This window comes from Nerophis ophidion, linkage group LG26, assembly GCF_033978795.1.
Source record: "Nerophis ophidion isolate RoL-2023_Sa linkage group LG26, RoL_Noph_v1.0, whole genome shotgun sequence".
NCBI classification, from domain to species: domain Eukaryota; kingdom Metazoa; phylum Chordata; class Actinopteri; order Syngnathiformes; family Syngnathidae; genus Nerophis; species Nerophis ophidion.
The window spans coordinates 30,098,141-30,120,070 of NC_084636.1; the positions used below are offsets into that span (position 1 = coordinate 30,098,141).

Below are 21,930 nucleotides of genomic sequence, written 5' to 3' on the forward strand. Positions count from 1 at the left end.
CTCCGTGTCTCGCTCGTCAGTCGGCCGCGTCTCCGCCTCTCGTGTCTTTTCCTCTCTTGCTGCTCGGTCGCTGTTGCCGGGTTTCCTACTCTTTCCTAATATGTCCGCTACAACTGGTGACGTCACAAACACGCGTCATCATTCCGCGACGTTTTCAACAAAAAACTCTGCGGGAAATTCAAAATTGTAATTTAGTAAAGTAAAAAGGCCGTATTGGCATGTGTTGCAATGTTAATATTTCATCATTGATATATAAACGATCAGAATGCGTGGTCGGTAGTAGTGGGTTTCAGTAGGCCTTTAAGATGCTATTTTTTTTAAATCCTGCAAACACTCAATGTGACAGATATGCTGTTTTTGTGTGGGTTCAGTGGACCACCCAGGAAGGACATCGCTTTTAGCAGGTTTGACTCTTTTATTTTTCAATAAAGGCAGATGTCTTTTCGCCGTCGTCGCTCCCACTGCTCGCTCCTCCGTGTCTCGCTCGTCAGTCGGCCGCGTCTCCGTCTCTCGTGTCTTTTCCTCTCTTGCTGCTCGGTCGCTGTTGCCGGCTTTCCTACTCTTTCCGCCTCGATCCGTGCTCCTTATCCCCTTTTATACAGCGTCAGGAGAAATGTTAACTGTCCCAGTGTGTGAGCCACGCACCTGAATTAGATTGCGGCGGCCTCGCTCCCGGCACGCCCCGCCTCTCCGCTCCGCCGCATTCTCCGCCTCCTTGCCGCCATCTTGGGCAGGGCTGCAGCGTGCCCTGCCCCGCCGTCGGCTCCGCCTCTCCACATAAACATATGTTTCTTATTGCAAGTTTGTCCTTAAATAAAATAAGAAAAATAGAACACAACTTGTCTTTTATTGGTAAGTAAGCAAACAAAGGCTCCTGATTTAGTCTGCTGACATATGCAGTAACATATTGTGTCATTTATCATTCTATTATTTTGTCAAAATTGTTAAGGACAAGTGGTAGAAAATGAATTATTAATTTACTTGTTAATTTACTGTTAATATCTGCTTACTTTCTCTTTTAACATGTTCTGTCTACACTTCAGTTAAAATGTAAAACTCTCTTATTCTTCTGTTGTTTGATACTTTACATTAGTTTTGGATGATACCACACGTTTGGGTATCAATCCGATACCAAGTCGTTACAGGATCATACAATGGTCATATTTAAAGTCCTCATGTGTCCAGGGACATATTTCCTCAGTTTATAAACATATTGAACATTTAAAAAAAAACGAAAGATGTTGTGATGCCAAAAAATATCGACGTAATCATAGTAGTATTGACGAGATACGCTACTGTACTTGGTATCATTACAGTGGATGTTAGGTGGAGATCCAACATTGGCGTTTGTTTACATGGTGGACCGGCGCTTTTCAGAGGCGGTATAGTACCGAATATGATTAAATAGTATCGCGGTACTATACTAGTACCGGTATACCGTACAACTCTACTTCCAACACAAAAGGGCTGCAGTTTTTTATGTTAAACTTAACTGGTTGTGTCATGTGCTTCTACACTGACACCATCCTGCCTCCGTTTTAAGGCACTACTTCATCCGGAAGCTGGAAAATTGGTGGGTCACCACCTTTAATCTTATGACTATGCTGAACTGTCTGAGGAACTAAAAGTGGAGATTTTAAGGTTAACGTTTGAAAGGGGCTACTGTTTAACACTGAGAATTTGTGAGGAACTATTATAATGTACTTTTTAGTAAGGGTGGCTTGATCTGATGAGCAAAAAAGAAACAAGCATCTGATTATATCGGCTTTTAAAGTACCAATGATTGTCACACACACACTAGGTGTGGTGAAAATGTTCCTCTGCATTTGACCCATCTCCTTGTTCGACCCCCTGGGAGGAGAGGGGAGCAGTGAGCAGCAGCAGTGGCCACTTTTGGGAATCATTTTTTTGTGATTCAACACCCAATTCCAACCCGTGATGCTGAGTGTCCCATTTTCAGGTGCATAATATGAGGTGGCAAGCCATGTAAAATGATGTGACAGGCCACATAAAAAAAAAAGGGACGGACTACATATTATGAGGTGGCTAGTCATATAAAATGATGTGACAGGCCACGTAAAATAATGTGGCAAGCCATGTAAAATGATGTGACAGGCCGCGTAAAATAAAGTGGCAAGCTATGTAAAATGATGTGATAGGCCACGTAAAATAATGTAGCAGACTACATAATATGAGGGGGAAAGCCATATAAATGATGTGACAGGCCACATAAATAATGTGGCAAGCCATATAAAATGATGTGACAGGCCACGTAAAATAATGTGACCGAGTACATAATATGAGCTGGCTAGCCATATGAAATTATGTGACAGGCCACGTAAACTAATGTGGCAAGCCATATAAAATGATGTGACAGGCCACATAAATAAAGTGGCAAGCCATATAAAATGATGTGACAGGCCACGTAAAATAATGTGGCGGACTGCATAATATGAGGTGAAAAGCCATTTAAGTGATGTGACAGGCCACGTAAATAATATGGCAAGCCACATAAAATCATGTGACAGGCCACATAAAATAATGTGACCAAGTCCATAATATGAGGTGGCTAGCCATATGAAATTATGTGACAGGCCACATAAACTAATGTGGCAAGCCATGTAAAATGATGTGACAGGCCATGTAAAATAATGTGACCGAGTACATAATATGATGGGGCTAGCCATAAAAAATGATGTGACAGGCCACGTAAACTAATGTGGCAAGCCATATAAAATGATGTGACAGGCCACATAAAAAAAAGGGACGGACTACATAATATGAGGTGCCTAGCCATATAAAATGATGTGACAGGCCACGTAAAATAATGTGGCAAGCCATGTAAAATGATGTGACAGGCCACATAAAATAAAGTGGCAAGCCATGTAAAATGATGTGACAGGCCGCATAAAATAAAGTGGCAAGCCATGTAAAATGATGTGACAGGCCATGTAAAATAATGTAGCAGACTACATAATATGAGGGGGAAAGCCATTTAAATGATGTGACAGGCCACGTAAATAATGTGGCAAGCCATATAAAATGATGTGACAGGCCACATAAAATAACGTGGCGGACTGCATAATATGAGGTGAAAAGCCATTAAAGTGATGTGACAGGCCACGTAAATAATATGGCAAGCCACGTAAAATGATGTGACAGGCCACGTAAAATAATGTGACCGAGTACATAATATGAGGTGGCTAGCCATATAAAATGATGTGACAGGCCACGTAAAATAATTTAGCAGACTACATAATATGAGGGGGAAAGCCATATAAAATGATGTGACAGGCCACATAAAAAAAAAGGGACGGACTACATAATATGAGGTGATTAGCCATATAAAATGATGTGACAGGCCGCATAAAGAAAGTGGCAAGCCATGTAAAATGATGTGACAGGCCACGTAAAATAATGTAGCAGACTACATAATATGAGGGGGAAAGCCATATAAATGATGTGACAGGCCACATAAATAATGTGGCAAGCCATATAAAATGATGTGACAGGCCACGTAAAATAATGTGGCGGACTTTATAATATGAGGTGAAAAGCCATTTAAGTGATGTGACAGGCCAGATAAATAATATGGCAAGCCACGTAAAATGATGTGACAGGCCACATAAAATAATGTGGCGGACTGCATAATATGAGGTGAAAAGCCATTTAAGTGATGTGACAGGCCACATAAATAATAATATAATAATATTATATATATATATATATATATATATATATATGTATATAAATATGTCTTGATTGGATATCCAGAGAATAGTGCTCGATACCGTGGTAGAGCGCAATATCAGGAGATTTTTTTATCTCCTGATGATTGAGGGAACCCCTCATGAAACAGTTCTGTAGAGATGAAGTAGTCTTGTGATTTTTCCCACACCTATATATATATATATATATATATATATATATATATATATATATATATATATATATATATATATATATATATATATATATATATATATATATATATATATATATATATATATATTCTGATGATTGAGGGAACCCCTCATGAAACAGTTCTGTAGAAATAAAGTGGTCTTGTGATTTTTCCCACACCTACATATATATATATATACATATATATATATATATATATATATATATATATATATATATATATATATATATATGCTATTTTTGTCAAAGAAACCCTTTTTTATGGCAAAACAAAATATGCAATAATTTCCCCCCCCCAAAAAATGTTTTAAGTGGAATATTTGATTTTAAGTAATTTGAACCTTAAATTAGTTAATAGTTCATAAAAATTGTTTGACCATAACAGTTTAAAAAATACCACTAAAATGCTGGGGGATTTCATAAGTGTTAAAATTAGTCATATATTTTTTTTTCACTTTCCATAATTAAGCCTTGAAAGCAACTTCATATTTATGCTTCGTTTGTATGTTTTTGTTAGTTTAAAACAAAAAAAACAAAAAAAAAATGTTATGCTTTTTTTTGTCAAAGAAAACTTTATAGATTTTTCTTCTGGCAAACACAAATGTGGTCATTTGAAATTTGTTGTAAAAATGACCATAAAGTAGTGATATGGGACTTCACTTTTCTTGGTTTAATGAAGTAAGATGTAGATTGAACTTTGAACACTGTGTGTTTCTCATGGCATGTGTCGGATGAAGAATGCATGACGCATCAATAATCCATACGGCGGGACGTGGGTTATACGTCTGGAACGGGATTGACGTTTACAGTTGTATCGCGTACGCTCGTGAAATAAAGTATTCGTGCAACTTTGTGACGGGTGCGCTGCTCACAAACGGGGATAACGGTTTAAGTACAATTGTCTCCCTCCAGGGCACGTGCAGCAGGCTTGTGCAAGGCTGACAGGGGAAAAAAAAAAAAAACCCACGCGTGCTCGTACTCTCCGCTGGAAGGTCACCATCACCGCCGCTGCAGAGGTCTGGGTTGGGTCGGCCATTAGAGGATAGTCAAAAGGAAGAGTGCACGTTGTAAATAAGTGATAGCAAAAGCCTGAGGTGACGTGTATGGGAAGCGTGTCCTTTATGTCACACTGCATCAAATATATAGGACACCAGGGTACGTCCGGGTCAGCCTTTTGCAGCTGGGATGCATATGTTTGCTCATAATCAGCTAAAAAAAACAACATTGTTTCCCTAGAGCACAAGTCTCAAACTCAAGGACCGCGGGCCAGATCTGGTCCTCCACGTCATTTTATATCAATCAATCAATGTTTATTTATATAGCCCCAAATCACAAATGTCTCAAAGGACTGCACAAATCATTACGACTACAACATCCTCGGAAGAACCCACAAAAGGGCAAGGAAAACTCACACCCAGTGGGCAGGGAGAATTCACATCCAGTGGGACGCCAGTGACAATGCTGACTATGAGAAACCTTGGAGAGGACCTCAGATGTGGGCAACCCCCCCCCTCTAGGGGACCGAAAGCAATGGATGTCGAGCGGGTCTAACATGATACTGTGAAAGTTCAATCCATAGTGGCTCCAACACAGCCGCGAGAGTTCAGTTCAAGCGGATCCAAGACAGCAGCGAGAGTCCCGTCCACAGGAAACCATCTCAAGCGGATCAGCAGCGTAGAGATGTCCCCAACCGATACAGGCGAGCGGTCCATCCTGGGTCCCGACGAGCGGTCCATCCTGGGTCTCGACTCTGGACAGCCAGTACTTCATCCATGGTCATCGGACCGGACCCCCTCCACAAGGGAGGGGGGGGACATAGGAGAAAAAAGAAAAGAAGCGGCAGATCAACTGGTCTAAAAAGGAGGTCTATTTAAAGGCTAGAGTATACAGATGAGTTTTAAGGTGAGACTTAAATGCTTCTACTGAGGTAGCATCTCGAACTGTTACCGGGAGGGCATTCCAGAGTACTGGAGCCCGAATGGAAAACGCTCTATAGCCCGCAGACTTTTTTGGGCAAAAGCCTGGAAATATTTTGTGTCAATATAATACCTGGGGATAGGTTGATTGGCAACACTAAATTGGCCCTAGTGTGTGAATGTGAATGTGAATGTTGTCTGTCTATCTGTGTTGGCCCTGCGATGAGGTGGCGACTTGTCCAGGGTGTACCTCGACTTCCGCCCGATTTTAGCTGAGATAGGCGCCAGCGCCCCCCGCCACCCCAAAAGGGAATAAGCGGTAGAAAATGGATGGATGGATAATACCTTTGTGGAAGTCTCTTTCTTCCGGGTTCTTCGGACCACCAAGTGCAGACATCGCCGCTCCTTTTCAGGTTTTTAGACATTGTTTTATTCATGTGACGTTTTGGTGGCATTGTGGCGATGGTTCGTTCTCTCGAATGATGCAGTCGGACTTGGACACAGTGTAAAGGTAAGAAGGTATGATTTATTAAGACTAACAAAACAAACCAAGAACAGAAACACTAAAGGCAAAACAAACAGAACTAGCACGGGAGCAAGAAAGAACAAAAAGCCCTAGCATGTGAGCTGGGGAACAAGCAAATCAATCAATCAATCAATGTATACTTATATAGCCCTAAATCACGAGTGTCTCAAAGGGCTGCACAAACCACTACGACATCCTCGGTAGGCCCACATAAGGGCAAGGAAAACTCACACCCAGTGGGACGTCGGTGACAATGATGACTATGAGAACCTTGGAGAAGACAAAAAGCAATGGATGTGGAGCGGGTCTAACATGATTGTGAAAGTTCAATCCATAATGGATCCAACACAGCCGCCAGAGTCCAGTCCAAAGCGGATCCAACACAGCAGCGAGAGTCCCGTTCACAGCGGAGCCAGCAGGAAACCATCCCAAGCGGAGGCGGATCAGCAGTGCAGGGATGTCCCCAAGCCGATACACAAAGGAAAAGCGTGGAAACTAACGAGTACAAAAAGTCTTTTACCACAATCGGGAATCAGCGGCGTCACCTGTTGCATCGAACAGAAACTCGACTGCGAGAGCGAGTAACGAAAAAGGCAGGCTTAAACAAGGAGAGTCATTACGAGGCAGGTGCGCGTCAAAAACAAAAGGCGGGTGACACTAATGTGTAACTATGGCAACGGAACAAAGCAAGGAGTGCCACCAGGAACTAATGAAGTCAAATAACAGAACACGATACAAAGACGGAACACAAACCAGAATATGACATGATCCCAGTAGCGGATCATGACAATTTCACCAATAAAGTCTCTTTCGTGCTTTTCAGCAAGTATGTTTGGTCTGTCCGTCAGTCTCGCTCTCTCTGTCGTCGTGCTCCGCCATCCACCAACAACTCGCCTCTCTCTCCTTCCCGGCTGCTGCCTTTATAACAGAGCGACAGGTAATGAGATAAGCGCGCCCAGGTGGGCCTTCTACGCACCTGTCGCTGACCTCGAAGCTGGTCCTGACACACCTTGCTTCGCTGCAGGTCCGCAGACCACGCCCTCCCACAACCTTCTTACTTTACTTTCTTATTTTCTTACAAAAGGTATTTTTTTTCCTCCATTTTGACAGGGAAAAAAAAATAGTTTCCACAATATTGCAACTTTTTTAATGAAAAATTCAAAGAAATACTTAAATATTTGGGGTGGCGGCGAGGCGCACTGTGGAGAGTGGCTGCGCCAGCAACCTGAGGGTTCCTGGTTCGATCATCAGCTTCTATCAACCTAGTCATGTCCGTTGTGTCCTTACGCAAGACACTTCACCCTTGCTCCTGATCGGTCATGGTTAGCGCCTTGCATGGCAGCTCCACCATCAGTGTGTGAATGTGTGTGTGAACGGGTGAATGCGGAAATTGTGTCAAAGCGTTTTGAGTACCTTTAAGATAGAAAAGCGCTATACAAGTTTAACCCATTTATTAACTGCTACACCGTAAAAGTAACCAATAGATTTTACTGTAAAATTTTTACAGCATGTTACATTTTTACGGCGCATTACTGTAAATGGAATAACGGTATCACATTTTATTATGGTCAAAAAAAGCTGGCAGCTGAGTTGCCAAAAAAGAACAAAAAAAAAGTTTTCTATTTACAGTATTATGGTGTTCGTATAGTGCCGTGATTCTAATGAATCATATTCGGTACTATACCGCCTCTAAAAAGTACCGGTCCCCCATACATACTTTATATTTTCTTTCTTTGGGGCAGTATAACTCGGTTGGTAGAGCGGCCGTGCCAGCAACTTGAGGGTTGCAGGTTCGATTCCCGCTTCCGCCATCCTAGTCACTGCTGTTGTGTCCTTGGGCAAGACACTTTACCCACCTGCTCCCATTGCCACCCACACTGGTTGGAAAAAAAAAAAAAAAAGTAACTTAGATATTGGGTTTCACCATGTAAAGCGCTTTGAGTCACTAGAGAAAAGCGCTATATAAATATAATTCACTTCACTTCACTTCTTTACTTTCTTATTTTCTTACTAAAGGTATTCAGGGTTTTTTTTCTCTATTTTGACAGGTAAAAAAATAGTGTCTAATATTGCAACAAATATTAAATCATCTAACTTTTTAATGAAAGATTCAAAGAAATACTTAAATATCTGCTACACTAAAAAAGTTACCAATAGATTTTACTGAAAAATTTACAGCATGCTACGTTTTTATGGTGCATTACTGTAAATGGAATAACGCTACCATATTTTATTATGGTAAAAAAACTGGTAGTTGAGTGTGTGTGAATGGGTGAATGCGGAAATTGTGTCAAAGCGTTTTGAGTACCTTTAAGATAGAAAAGCGCTATACAAGTTTAACCCATTTACCATTTATTAACTGCTACACCGTAAAAGTAACCAATAGATTTTACTGTAAAATTTTTACAGCATGTTACATTTTTACGGTGCATTACTGTAAATGGAATAACGGTATCACATTTTATTATGGTAAAAAAAAGCTGGCAGCTGAGTTGCCAAAAAAGAACCAAAAAAAAAGTTTTCTATTTACAGTATTATGGTGTTCGTATAGTGCCGCGATACTAATGAATCATATTCGGTACTATACCGCCTCTAAAAAGTACCGGTCCCCCATACATACTTTATATTTTCTTTCTTTGGGGCAGTATAACTCGGTTGGTAGAGCGGCCGTGCCAGCAACTTGAGGGTTGCAGGTTCGATTCCCGCTTCCGCCATCCTAGTCACTGCTGTTGTGTCCTTGGGCAAGACACTTTACCCACCTGCTCCCATTGCCACCCACACTGGTTAAAAAAAAAAAAAAAAAAAAGTAACTTAGATATTGGGTTTCACCATGTAAAGCGCTTTGAGTCACTAGAGAAAAGCGCTATATAAATATAATTCACTTCTTTACTTTCTTATTTTCTTACTAAAGGTATTCAGGGTTTTTTTTCTCTATTTTGACAGGAAAAAAAATAGTGTCCAATATTGCAACAAATATTAAATCATCTAACTTTTTAATTTCAAAGAAATACTTAAATATCTGCTACACTAAAAAAGTTACCAATAGATTTTACTGAAAAATTTACAGCATGCTACGTTTTTATGGTGCATTACTGTAAATGGAATAACGCTACCATATTTTATTATGGTAAAAAAACTGGTAGTTGAGTGTGTGTGAATGGGTGAATGCGGAAATTGTGTCAAAGCGTTTTGAGTACCTTTAAGATAGAAAAGCGCTATACAAGTTTAACCCATTTACCATTTATTAACTGCTACACCGTAAAAGTAACCAATAGATTTTACTGTAAAATTTTTACAGCATTTTACATTTTTACGGTGCATTACTGTAAATGGAATAACGGTATCACATTTTATTATGGTAAAAAAAAGCTGGCAGCTGAGTTGCCAAAAAAGAACAAAAAAAAAGTTTTCTATTTACAGTATTATGGTGTTCGTATAGTGCCGCGATACTAATGAATCATATTCGGTACTATACCGCCTCTAAAAAGTACCGGTCCCCCATACATACTTTATATTTTCTTTCTTTGGGGCAGTATAACTCGGTTGGTAGAGCGGCCGTGCCAGCAACTTGAGGGTTGCAGGTTCGATTCCCGCTTCCGCCATCCTAGTCACTGCTGTTGTGTCCTTGGGCAAGACACTTTACCCACCTGCTCCCATTGCCACCCACACTGGTTAAAAAAAAAAAAAAAAAAAAGTAACTTAGATATTGGGTTTCACCATGTAAAGCGCTTTGAGTCACTAGAGAAAAGCGCTATATTAATATAATTCACTTCTTTACTTTCTTATTTTCTTACTAAAGGTATTCAGGTTTTTTTTTCTCTATTTTGACAGGAAAAAAAATAGTGTCCAATATTGCAACAAATATTAAATCATCTAACGTTTTAATGAAAGATTCAAAGAAATACTTAAATATCTGCTACACTAAAAAAGTTACCAATAGATTTTACTGAAAAATTTACAGCATGTTACGTTTTTATGGTGCATTACTGTAAATGGAATAACGCTACCACATTTTATTATGGTAAAAAAAAACTGGCAGTTGAGTTGCCAAAATCAAATAAAAAATTGTCACGAAGTGTAGGTGACGAACCCCAAGATGCAGAGATGACAGGCTTGGTGCATGAAAACATGGTTTAATGTTCAAAAAAAGGCAAGGAAAACACAAACCAGAAACCAGAAAACAGCAAACAGGGACAGGAGTCGGGATCCAGGGAATAGCTCACAGCATACAGCAAACAATACTCCAGCCCTGACTGGAGGGCAAGGCAGGTTTAAATAATGCCTCTGATTAGTGCTTGGGCAGCAGGTGAGCGGGCGAACACTAATCAGAGGCAGGTGGAAATAATAAGTAACCATGAAAACAAACGGGTGCACAAAAAACAGGAACCAAAGGAGTTTTAGACAGAAAGTAACAAAAAAAAACCATGATCCAGACCACAAATCATGACAAAAAATGATTTTCTGGTTACAGTAATATGTTGTAAAAAATAATAATACAAAAAACAGTAAAAGTCTGGCAACGAAGCTGCCCTTTTTCCGTAAAAACAGCAGTAAAATCCACCGATTTTTTTTTTTTTTTACACTTTACGTTTTAAAAAAAAGTTATAATTATATTTACTGTTACAAACAGTCCTTTAATAATAGCCATTGACTGCGGTGTGGCCCTTAATGAAAACAGGTTTGACACCCGCGGCCTAGTGTGAAGATGAGTGGGTCAAAAGGACGAGGAAACGGAAAAAAAGGGTGATGTGTGTAAGGAAAAAAAAAAAAAAAAGCTGTTGATTGACTTTATTGTTCCAACTAGTCAAATTTCTCATCAAGTCAATCATGAGAGTTCTGTGTAGTTGCAAGGCAATATTAATGTTTATGTTTGTGCATCGTCTGTGTTTGCTGTTTTTCTCATCGCTTTTCTACTATTAGGAGATATGGCCTGGCGGATCCATCTACGCTGTAAAAAACAAAAACAAATCTGAAATAGTTGATTACAGTAGTAAATGCAGTGGATTCCTGCACACCAAGAAACAGTAGATAATAGGGGTGTGGGAAAAAATCGATTCTTATTTTAAAAAAAAAATCGATTTATTTATTTTCTAATCAATCCAAAAAACACTACACAGCAATACCATAACAATGCAATCCAATTCCAAAACCCAACCTGACCCAGCAACACTCAGAACTGCAAAAAACAGAGCAGTTGAGAGAAGACACAAACACGAAACAGAACAAACCAAAAGTAGTGAAACAAAAATGAATATTATCAACAACAGTATCAATATCAGTTATAATTTCAGCATAGCAGTGATTAAAAATCCCTCATTGACATTATCATTAGACATTTATAAAAAAAAAAAAAAAAAGAACAATAGTGTCACAGTGGCTTACACTTGCATCGCATCTCATAAGCTTGACAACACACTGTGTCCAATGTTTTCACAAAGATAAAATAAGTCGTATTTTTGGTTCGTTTAATAGTTCAAACAAATTTCCATTATTGCAATCAGTTGTCCTTTACAATTATAAAAGCTTTTTTTATTTATTTTTTAAATCTACTACTCTGCTATCATCCGGTTTGGTGGCCACAGGATTAGATCTCTGCTTTTTGCAGATGATGTGGTCCTGTTGGCTTCATCTGACCGGGATCTTCAGCTCTCACTGGATCGGTTCGCAGCCGAGTGTGAAGCGACCGGAATGAGAATCAGCAACTCCAAGTCCGAGTCCATGGTTCTCGCCCGGAAAAGGGTGGAGTGCCATCTCCGGGTTGGGGAGGAGACCCTGCCCCAAGTGGAGGAGTTCAAGTACCTAGGAGTCTTGTTCACGAATGGGGGAAGAGTGGATCGTGAGATCGACAGGCGGATCGGTGCGGCGTCTTCAGTAATGCGGACGTTGTATCGATCCGTTGTGGTGAAGAAGGAGCTGAGCCGGAAGGCAAAGCTCTCGATTTACCGGTCGATCTACGTTCCCATCCTCACCTATGGTCATGAGCTCTGGGTCATGACCGAAAGGATAAGATCACGGGTACAAGCGGCCCAAATGAGTTTCCAGGTCTCTCCCTTAGAGATAGGGTGAGAAGCTCTGCCATCCGGGAGGAACTCAAAGTAAAGCCGCTGCTCCTTCACATCGAGAGGAGCCAGATGAGGTGGTTCGGGCATCTGGTCAGGATGCCACCCGAACGCCTCCCTAGGGAGGTGTTTAGGGCACGTCTAATCGGTAGGAGGCCACGGGGAAGACCCAGGACACCTTGGGAAGACTATGTCTCCCGGCTGGCCTGGGAACGCCTCGGGATCCCCCGGGAAGAGCTAGACGAAGTGGCTGGGGAAAGGGAAGTCTGGGTTTCCATGCTTAGGTTGTTGCCCCCGCGACCCGACCTCGGATAAGCGGAAGAAGATGGATGGATGGATGGATGGATTAGGAATTGGATGGCACTTCAAGTTCATATTTGAATCAAGGCAGGTGGCCAAATACTTTTGGCAACATAGTGTATCATTATTGTTTTGTTGTTAAATGAACCATTCGTTCTTGCCTCCTTGCCATAGATTGCTCCAGTAAAACATACTTCCCGTGAGGACCAAAGGTTAACCTTAATGGAGTGGAACCCTAATCAATAATGTAATGTCTTTTTATTGTTTCGCTATATCAAAATGACCACGGTGGCAAAAGGTTAATAAAACAGCGCTGAGACTGCATATTGCCGGTCGGGATGAATTCATCATGCCTCTTGAAATTTTGGACAAGAACAGTACGGGTGAGGCCATGCGTGTGCAAAAGTCAACAGCTCTCGTTATTACCCACAGAGGACTGCGGTGGCGCCCCCGTCTGTCTCTGCTGTGCAACTACACCAGCACGTGACCAACCTTAAGAAACCTAAACCATGACACACGATTGCAACCTCAGACACTTTCACCACAAAAGCTTGTGTGACTGAGAGGAAACGGAGACATATTAAAAATAAAAAAACACGAAGTAGGAACAAGTCAGGAGACCACAGTTCACTCTTACTTCCTGTCCTCTTTTTTTTCCCATGACAGATGAATTCTATGAACAGCGTCAGCAGCTCAGAGGACATCAAACCTCCGCCGGGCCTGCAGAACCTGGGGAGCATCAACTACCAGTGCACCAGCCCGGGCGGGATGTCCAAACACATCTGTGCCATCTGCGGGGACCGCTCCTCAGGTAATGGCAGGAGGGAAGGCTTCATCCGTATAAAAACATTCCTTTAAAGGCCTACTGAAATTAGATTTTCTTATTTAAACGGGGATAGCAGGTCCATTCTGTGTATCATACTTGATCATTTTGCGATATTGCCTTATTTTTGCTGAAAGGATTTAGTAGAGAACATCGACGATAAAGTTTGCAACTTTTGGTGCTGATAAAAAAAGCCTTGCCTGTACCGGAAGTAGCAGAACGTGACGTCACGGGTTGTGGAGCTCCTTCACATCTGAACATTGTTTACAATCATGGCCACCAGTTGCGGGAGCGATTCGGACCGAAAAAGCGACGATTTCCCCATTAATTTGAGTGAGGATGAAAGATCCCTGGATGAGGAAAGTGAGAGTGAAGGACTAGAAAATAAAAAGACTATACAGTGGGAGCAATTTAGATGTCATTAGACAAATTTACTAGGATAATTCTGGAAATTGCCTAATCGGCTTTTTGTGTTACTAGTGTTTTAGTGAGATTGTATGGTCGTACCTGTACAACCTGAAGATCGGCCCCGCACCTTTCTTCAGCACCAGTCGACGGGTGGCGACGATGCCCTAAATCACTAGTGTCTCAAAGGGCTGCACAAACCCCAACACAAACCACTACGACATCCTCGGTAGGCCCACATAAGGGCAAGGAAAACTCACACCCAGTGGGACGTCGGTGACAATGATGACTATGAGAACCTTGGAGAGGAGGAAAGCAATGGATGTCGAGCGGGTCTAACATGATACTGTGAAAGTTCAATCCATAATGGATCCAACACAGTTGCGAGAGTTCAGATCAAAGCGGATCCAAGACAGCAGCGAGAGTCCTGTCCACAGGAGACCATCTCAAGCGGAGGCGGATCAGCAGCGTAGAGATGTCCCCAATCGATACAGGCGAGCGGTCCATCCTGGGTCCCGACGAGCGGTCCATCCTGGGTCTCGACTCTGGACAGCCAGTACTTCATCCATGGTCATTTTCTTTCTCCTATGTCCCCCCCTCCACAAGGGAGGGGGGGACATAGGAGGAAGAAAAGAAGCGGCAGATCAACTGGTCTAAAAAGGAGGTCTATTTAAAGGCTACAGTATACAGATGAGTTTTAAGGTGAGACTTAAATGCTTCTACTGAGGTAGCATCTCGAACTGTTACCGGGAGGGCATTCCAGAGTACTGGAGCCCGAACGGAAAACGCTCTATAGCCCGCAGACTTTTTTTGGGCTTTGGGAATCACTAATAAGCCGGAGTCTTTTGAACGCAGATTTCTTGCCGGGACATATGGTACAATACAATCGGCAAGATAGGATGGAGCTAGACCGTGTAGTATTTTATACGTAAGTAGTAAAACCTTAAAGTCACATCTTAAGTGCACAGGAAGCCAGTGCAGGTGAGCCAGTACAGGCGTAATGTGATCAAACTTTCTTGTTCTTGTCAAAAGTCTAGCAGCCGCATTTTGTACCAACTGTAATCTTTTAATGCTAGACATGGGGAGACCCGAAAATAATACGTTACAGTAGTCGAGGTGAGACGTAACAAACGCATGGATAATGATCTCGGCGTCTTTAGTGGACAAAATGGAGCGAATTTTAGCGATATTACGGAGATGAAAGAAGGCCGTTTTAGTAACGCTTTTAATGTGTGACTCAAAGGAGAGAGTTGGGTCAAAGATAATACCCCGATTTTTTACCGAGTCACCTTGTTTTATTATTTGGTTGTCAAATGTTAAAGTTGTATTATTAAATAGAGGTCGGTGTCTAGCAGGACCGATAATCAGCATTTCCGTTTTTTTGGCGTTAAGTTGCAAAAAGTTAGCGGACATCCATTGTTTAATTTCATTAAGACACGCTTCTACGCTTGGTCAGCTTTAGGGGCATGTAGAGTTTCAGCAACACAGATGTCCAGGATACTGTGGAATTATGCGATGAAAACAGATGAGTTACAGCTGGAACAAAATGTCCTCTACAATGCGTGACGTCACGTGCACGCGTCATCATACCGAGACGTTTCAGCCGGATACTTTGGCGCGAAATTTAAAATTGCAATTTAGTAAACTAAACCGGCCGTATTGGCATGTGTTGCAATGTTAATATTTCATCATTGATGTATAAACTATCAGACTGCGTGGTCGGTAGTAGTGGGTTTCAGTAGGCCTTTAACAAAGGATGTTTGTTTTCCACGCAGGCAAACACTACGGCGTGTACAGCTGTGAGGGATGCAAAGGCTTCTTCAAGAGGACCGTCCGCAAAGATCTCACCTACACCTGTCGGGACAGCAAAGAGTGCCTGATTGACAAGCGCCAGCGCAACCGCTGCCAGTACTGTCGCTACCAGAAGTGCCTAGCCATGGGCATGAAGAGAGAAGGTACTAAAATACACATAGGGCTGGGCGATACATCGCATATACTCGATATATCGCGGGTTTGTAGAAAATGACTATTTCGTGAGTATTGGAGTATACGTTCTCACACAGTTGCTTTTAGCTGCGGACAAGCTCTTCCCACTCCTTCTTGTCCCTCCTCAAAGAGGCATAAAACAAGCGCACCTTCTTACATACGTCACATAGTGTCGCTCGTGCAACGTCGTACGCCCTTGCCGAGCAGAGAGGTAGCAGCATGGGTAAAGTTAGCTGTGGCGGGTGGTGCTTGCGGAGCGGTGCGAGTGGTAATATGAGAGAGAGAGAGAAGGTGTGAATCTGGTAAAAAATGGAGGATGAATAATTAATTCCCAAGAAAAACAGCAGTGGTTTGGCTTCAAGCGGGAAGATGTTGAACAGACAACCGTGATACGTCAAGTATGCGGCAAAAAGTACCACTAATTTGTAGCATCATTTGAAAAGTCACCCGCTAGAGCAGGGATGTACCCCCTGTGAACATTTTTTTTAATTCAAGTACCCCCTAATCAGAGCAAAGCATTTTTGGTTTAAAAAAGAGATAAAGAAGTAAAATACAGCACTATGTCATCAGTGTCTGATTTATTAAATTGTATAACAGTGCAAAAATATTGCTCATTTGTAGTGGTCTTTCTTGAACTATTTTGGAAAAAAAGATATAAAAATAACTGAAAACTTGTTGAAAAATAAACAAGTGATTCAATTAGAAATAGAGATTTCTACACATAGAAGTAATCATCAACTTAAAGTGCCCTCTTTGGGGATTCATGAACTTCATTCTAAACATTTCTTCACCAAAAAAAGAAATCTTTAACATCAATAATTATGGAACTAGCTGTCAACACTGAATATTGCATGGTCGTATTTCTTTGCACAGTTTATGAACATACATTTTATGTTTTATTGAAGAATTATTCAATAAATATATTTATCAAGGATTTTTGAATTGTTGCTATTTTTAGGTGGCAGAGGGGTTAGCGCGTCTGCCTCACAATACGAAGTTCCTGCAGTCCTGGGTTCAAATCCAGGCTCGGGATCTTTCTGTGTGGAGTTTGCATGTTCTCCCCGTGAATGCGTGGGTTCCCTCCGGGTACTCCGACTTCCTCCCACTTCCAAAGACATGCACCTGGGGATAGGTTGATTGGCAACACTAAATTGGCCCTAGTGTGTGAATGTGAGTGTGAATGTTGTCTGTCTATCTGTGTTGGCCCTGCGATGAGGTGGCGACTTGTCCAGGGTGTACCCCGCCTTCCGCCCGATTGTAGCTGAGATAGGCGCCAGCGCCCCCCGCGACCCCCGCGACCCCGAAAGGGAATAAGCGGTAGAAAATGGATGGATTTAGAATATTTAAAAAAAATATCAGGTACCCCTTGGCATGCCTTCAAGTACCCCCAGGGGTACGCGTACCCCCATTTGAGAACCACTGTGCTATCCATCCATCCATTTCCTACCGCTTATTCCCTTTCGGGGTCGCGGGGGGCGCTGGCGCCTATCTCAGCTACAATCGGGCGGAAGGCAGGGTACACCTTGGACAAGTCGCCACCTCATCGCAGGGCCAACACAGATAGACAGACAACATTCACACTCACATTCACACACTAGGGCCAATTTAGTGTTGCCAATCAACCTATCCCCAGGTGCATGTTTTTGGAAGTGGGAGGAAGCCGGAGTACCCGGAGGGAACCCACGCATTCACGGGGAGAACATGCAAACTCCACACAGAAAGATCCCGAGCCTGGATTTGAACCCAGGACTGCGGGAACTTCGTATTGTGAGGCAGACGCACTAACCCCTCTGCCACCGTGAAGCCCTCCACTGTGCTATGCTATCTGAAAAAAAAAAACATTCACCTTTTAGTGTTTCACCTGGTTGAGTAAATGAGAGTATATGTCTTACAATATGCACGGATCAATGGAAAGCAAACTTGTCACGGAACTAACCCTGGTTTTCAAAATGCAGCCGTGCAGGAGGAGAGGCAGCGTGGGAAAGAGCGGGGGGAGAGCGAGGTGGAGTCCACCGGCGCTTTCAACGAAGACATGCCTGTGGACAAGATCCTGGACGCCGAGCTGGCCGTGGAGCCCAAAACCGAGACGTACTCCGACAGCAGCCCCGGTAACTCGGTAAGACGAGTTGCATTTTAAACACAGAAAATGGCAAAAGGGCTTTGGCTTTCAGGAGATACAGTCGTGGTCAAAAGTTTACGTACACTTGTATAGAACATAATGTCATGGCTGTCTTGAGTTTCCAATCATTTCTACAACTCTTATTTTTTTGTGATAGAGTGATTGGAGCACATACTTGTTGCTCACAAAAAACATCCATGAAGTTTTGTTATTTTATGACTTTATTATGGGTCTACTGAAAATATGACCCAATCTGCTGGGTCAAAAGTATACATACCAACGACCGTAAGGACCAGATGAGTCGCCCGCTGGCCTGTTCTAAAAATAACACAAATAGCAGCACTTACCAGTGAGCTGCCTCTATTTTTAAAATTGTATTTATTTACTAGCAAGCTGGTCTCGCTTTGCTCGACATTTTTAATTCTAAGAGAGACAAAACTCAAATAGGCTTCACGGTGGCAGAGGGGTTAGTGCGTCTGCCTCACAATATGAAGTTCCTGCAGTCCTGGGTTCAAATCCAGGCTCGGGATCTTTCTGTGTGGAGTTTGCATGTTCTCCCCGTGAATGCGTGGGTTCCCTCCGGGTACTCCGGCTTCCTCCCACTTCCAAAGACATGCACCTGGGGATAGGTTGATTGGCAACACTAAATTGACCCTAGTGTGTGAATGTGAGTGTGAATGTTGTCTGTCTATCTGTGTTGGCCCTGCGATGAGGTGGCGACTTGTCCAGGGTAGTACCCCGCCTTCCGCCCGATTGTAGCTGAGATAGGCGCCAGCGCCCCCCGCGACCCCGAAAGGGAATAATCGGTAGAAAATGGATGGACAAAACTCAAATAGAATTTGAAAATCCAAGAAAATATTTTAAAGACTTGGTCTTCACTTGTTTAAATAAATTCATTAATTTTTTTTTTACTTTGCTTCTTATAACTTTCAGAAAGACAATTTTAGAGAAAAAATACAACCTTAAAAAGGATTTTAGGATTTTTAAACACGTATACCTTTTTACCTTTTAAATTCCTTCCTCTTCTTTCCTGACAATTTAAATCAATGTTCAAGTAAATTAATTTTTTTTATTGTAAAGAATAATAAATACATTTTAATTTAATTCTTCATTTTAGCTTCTGTTTTTTCGACGAAGAATATTTGTGAAATATGTCTTCAAACTTATTATGATTAAAATTCAAAATAATTATTCCGGCAAATCTAGAAAATCTGTAAAATCACATTTAAATCTTATTTCAAAGTCTTAAGAATTTCTTTTAAAATTTTTGTTCTGGAAAATCTGGAAGAAATAATGATTTGTCTTATTTAAAAATATAGCTTGGTCCAATTTGTTATATATTCTAACAAAGTGCATATTAACCTTTTCAAAACCCGTCATCCAAATTCTAAAATTAATCTTAATCAGGAAAAATTACTAATGATGTTCCATAAATTATTTTTTTAAATTTTTTTCAAAAATATTCCAATTAGTTAGTTTTTCTCTTCATATATGTCAGTTAAATTTTGAATTTTAAAGAGTCAAAATTGAAGATAAACTATGTTTCAAAATTTTATCTTCATTTTTTTCGTGTTTTCTCCTCTTTTAAACCGTTCAATTAAGTGTTTTTTTCATCATTTATTCTCTACAAAAAACCTTCCGTAAAAGGAAAAAAAATGTACGACGGAATGACAGACGGAAATACCAATTTTTTTTATATATATATGTGTGAATGTGAGTGTGAATGTTGTCTGTCTGTCTGTGTTGGCCCTGCGATGAGGTGGCGACTTGTCCAGGGTGTACCCCGCCTTCCGCCCGACTGTAGCTGAGATAGGCGCCAGCGCCCCCCGCGACCCCGAACGGGAATAAGCGGCAGAAAATGGATGGATGGATGGATATAGATTTATTTATTAAAGGTAAATTGAGCAAATTGGCTATTTCTGGCAATTTATTTAAGTGTGTATCAAACTGGTAGCCCTTCGCATTAATCAGTACCCAAGAAGTACCTCTTGGTTTCAAAAAGGTTGGTGACCCCTGACCTACAGCAATGTTAATATTTGGTTACATGTCCTTTGGTAAGTTTCACTGCAATAAGGCGCTTTTTGTAGCCATCCACTGTCACGCCTGTGAATCAGGTTTTATGTTTGGTCATGTTATGTTTTGGTTTTTGGACATTCAGTTCTGTTTTTGCACTTCCTGGTTTGTTTTCGTCTTCATGCCAACTCATTAGTTTCCACCTGGTCTCCAAGTCCCGCCCCTGTCCTAAGCCCTACACCTGTTACTAATCATTGTCATGTCCTTATTTAAGCCATTCGTTTTCTGTCGTTGTCCTGGCAACTTTGTATCGTATTGTACCCTACCTTCTGATATCGAAACTACAATTCCATGTTTCTACCTTCATGCCTTTTGCTGTTTGTTTTCAGACCACGCCACGTAAGTTTTTTATTGTTTATGCCACAGTGCAAGTTTTGGTTTCATGTTTAAAGTTATAGCCTCTGTGCTAGTCTTTTTGTTTTTTCATTAGCCAAGTTTTCCGCTCTCGTGCGCGCCGTTTGTTTGCCTTTTGTTTTAGTCTGTTTGTTTAATAATAAAATTACATTCACGTCTGGCTCGTGCAAATCGTTCTTTGCGTAGAAGAAGCAAAACAAATCCTGACATCCACAAGCTTCTGGTTGAATTTTTGACCACGCCTCTTCAGCTAAATTTGTTGGTTTTCTGACATAGACTTATTTCTTCAGCATTGTCCACACGTTTAAGTCAAGACTTTGGGAAGGCGATTCTAAAACCTAAATTCTAGCCTGATTTAGCCATTCCTTTGTCCTGTTGGAACACCCAACTGCGGCCAAGACCCAACCTCCGTGTTGATGACTTTAAGTTCTCCTAAAGAATTTGGAGGTAACCTTTCTTTTCATTGTCCCACTTACTGTCTGTAAAGCACCAGTTCCATTGGCAGCAAAACAAGCCCAGATCATAATACTACCACCACCATGCTTGACGGTAGGCATGGTGTTCCTGAGATTAAAGGCCTCACCTTTTTTCCCTTGGCCTCAGTCCGCACCTCCTCTCCAGGCGCAGGCAAAGACCGATTTTTTAAATTTTATTTTAATCTTCTATTTTTTTCTTCCCCCCTCCCCCCCTTTGTTTACCTTTATCTCATCTTTTTTGTAAGGGGCGCTGGAAGCCGGCAGACCCGTCAGCGATCCTGTTCTGTCTCCCTGTAATGTTTGTCTAAACTTGAATGGGATTGTGCTGAACATTTTAATTTTCCTGAAAGAACTCTCCTGACGGAATAAATAAAGTACTATCTAATCTAATCTAATCTAATCTAATTCTCTTCCAAGCATGTTGCTGGGTATTGTGGGCAAACAGCTGAATTTTTGTTTCATCTGACCACAGAACTTTCCTCCAGAAGGTCTTATCTTTGTCCGTAACAGGCCCAGATCATAATACTACCACCACCATGCTTGACGGTAGGCATGGTGTTCCTGCGATTAAAGGCCTCACCTTTTCTCTTCCAAGCATGTTGCTGGGTATTGTGGGCAAACCGCTGAATTTTTGTTTCATCTGACCACAGAACTTTCCTCCTGAAGGTCTTATCTTTGTCCGTAACAGGCCCAGATCATAATACTACCACCACCATGCTTGACGGTAGGCATGGTGTTCCTGAGATTAAAGGCCTCACCTTTTCTCTTCCAAGCATGTTGCTGGGTATTGTGGGCAAACCGCTGAATTTTTGTTTCATCTGACCACAGAACTTTCCTCCAGAAGGTCTTATCTTTGTCCGTAACAGGCCCAGATCATAATACTACCACCACCATGCTTGACAGTAGGTAGGGTGTTCCTGCGATTAAAGGCCTCACCTTTTCTCTTCCAAGCATGTCGCTGGGTATTGT

The 21,930-nt window shown here is 41.6% G+C and overlaps 1 protein-coding gene across 4 annotated transcripts in view; it reads left to right on the top strand.

Moving 5' to 3' along the window:
- rxrgb (retinoid X receptor, gamma b) overlaps window positions 1–21,930 on the top strand; it is a 169,801-nt gene that overhangs the window by 125,760 nt on the left and 22,111 nt on the right. For all 4 annotated transcript variants that reach the window (XM_061888522.1, XM_061888523.1, XM_061888521.1 and 1 more), the window contains 3 exons: window positions 13,392–13,536; window positions 15,729–15,908; window positions 17,895–18,055. In XM_061888522.1, coding sequence (XP_061744506.1) covers window positions 13,392–13,536; window positions 15,729–15,908; window positions 17,895–18,055 — 486 coding nt within the window. The remainder of the gene's footprint in view (window positions 1–13,391; window positions 13,537–15,728; window positions 15,909–17,894; window positions 18,056–21,930) is intronic.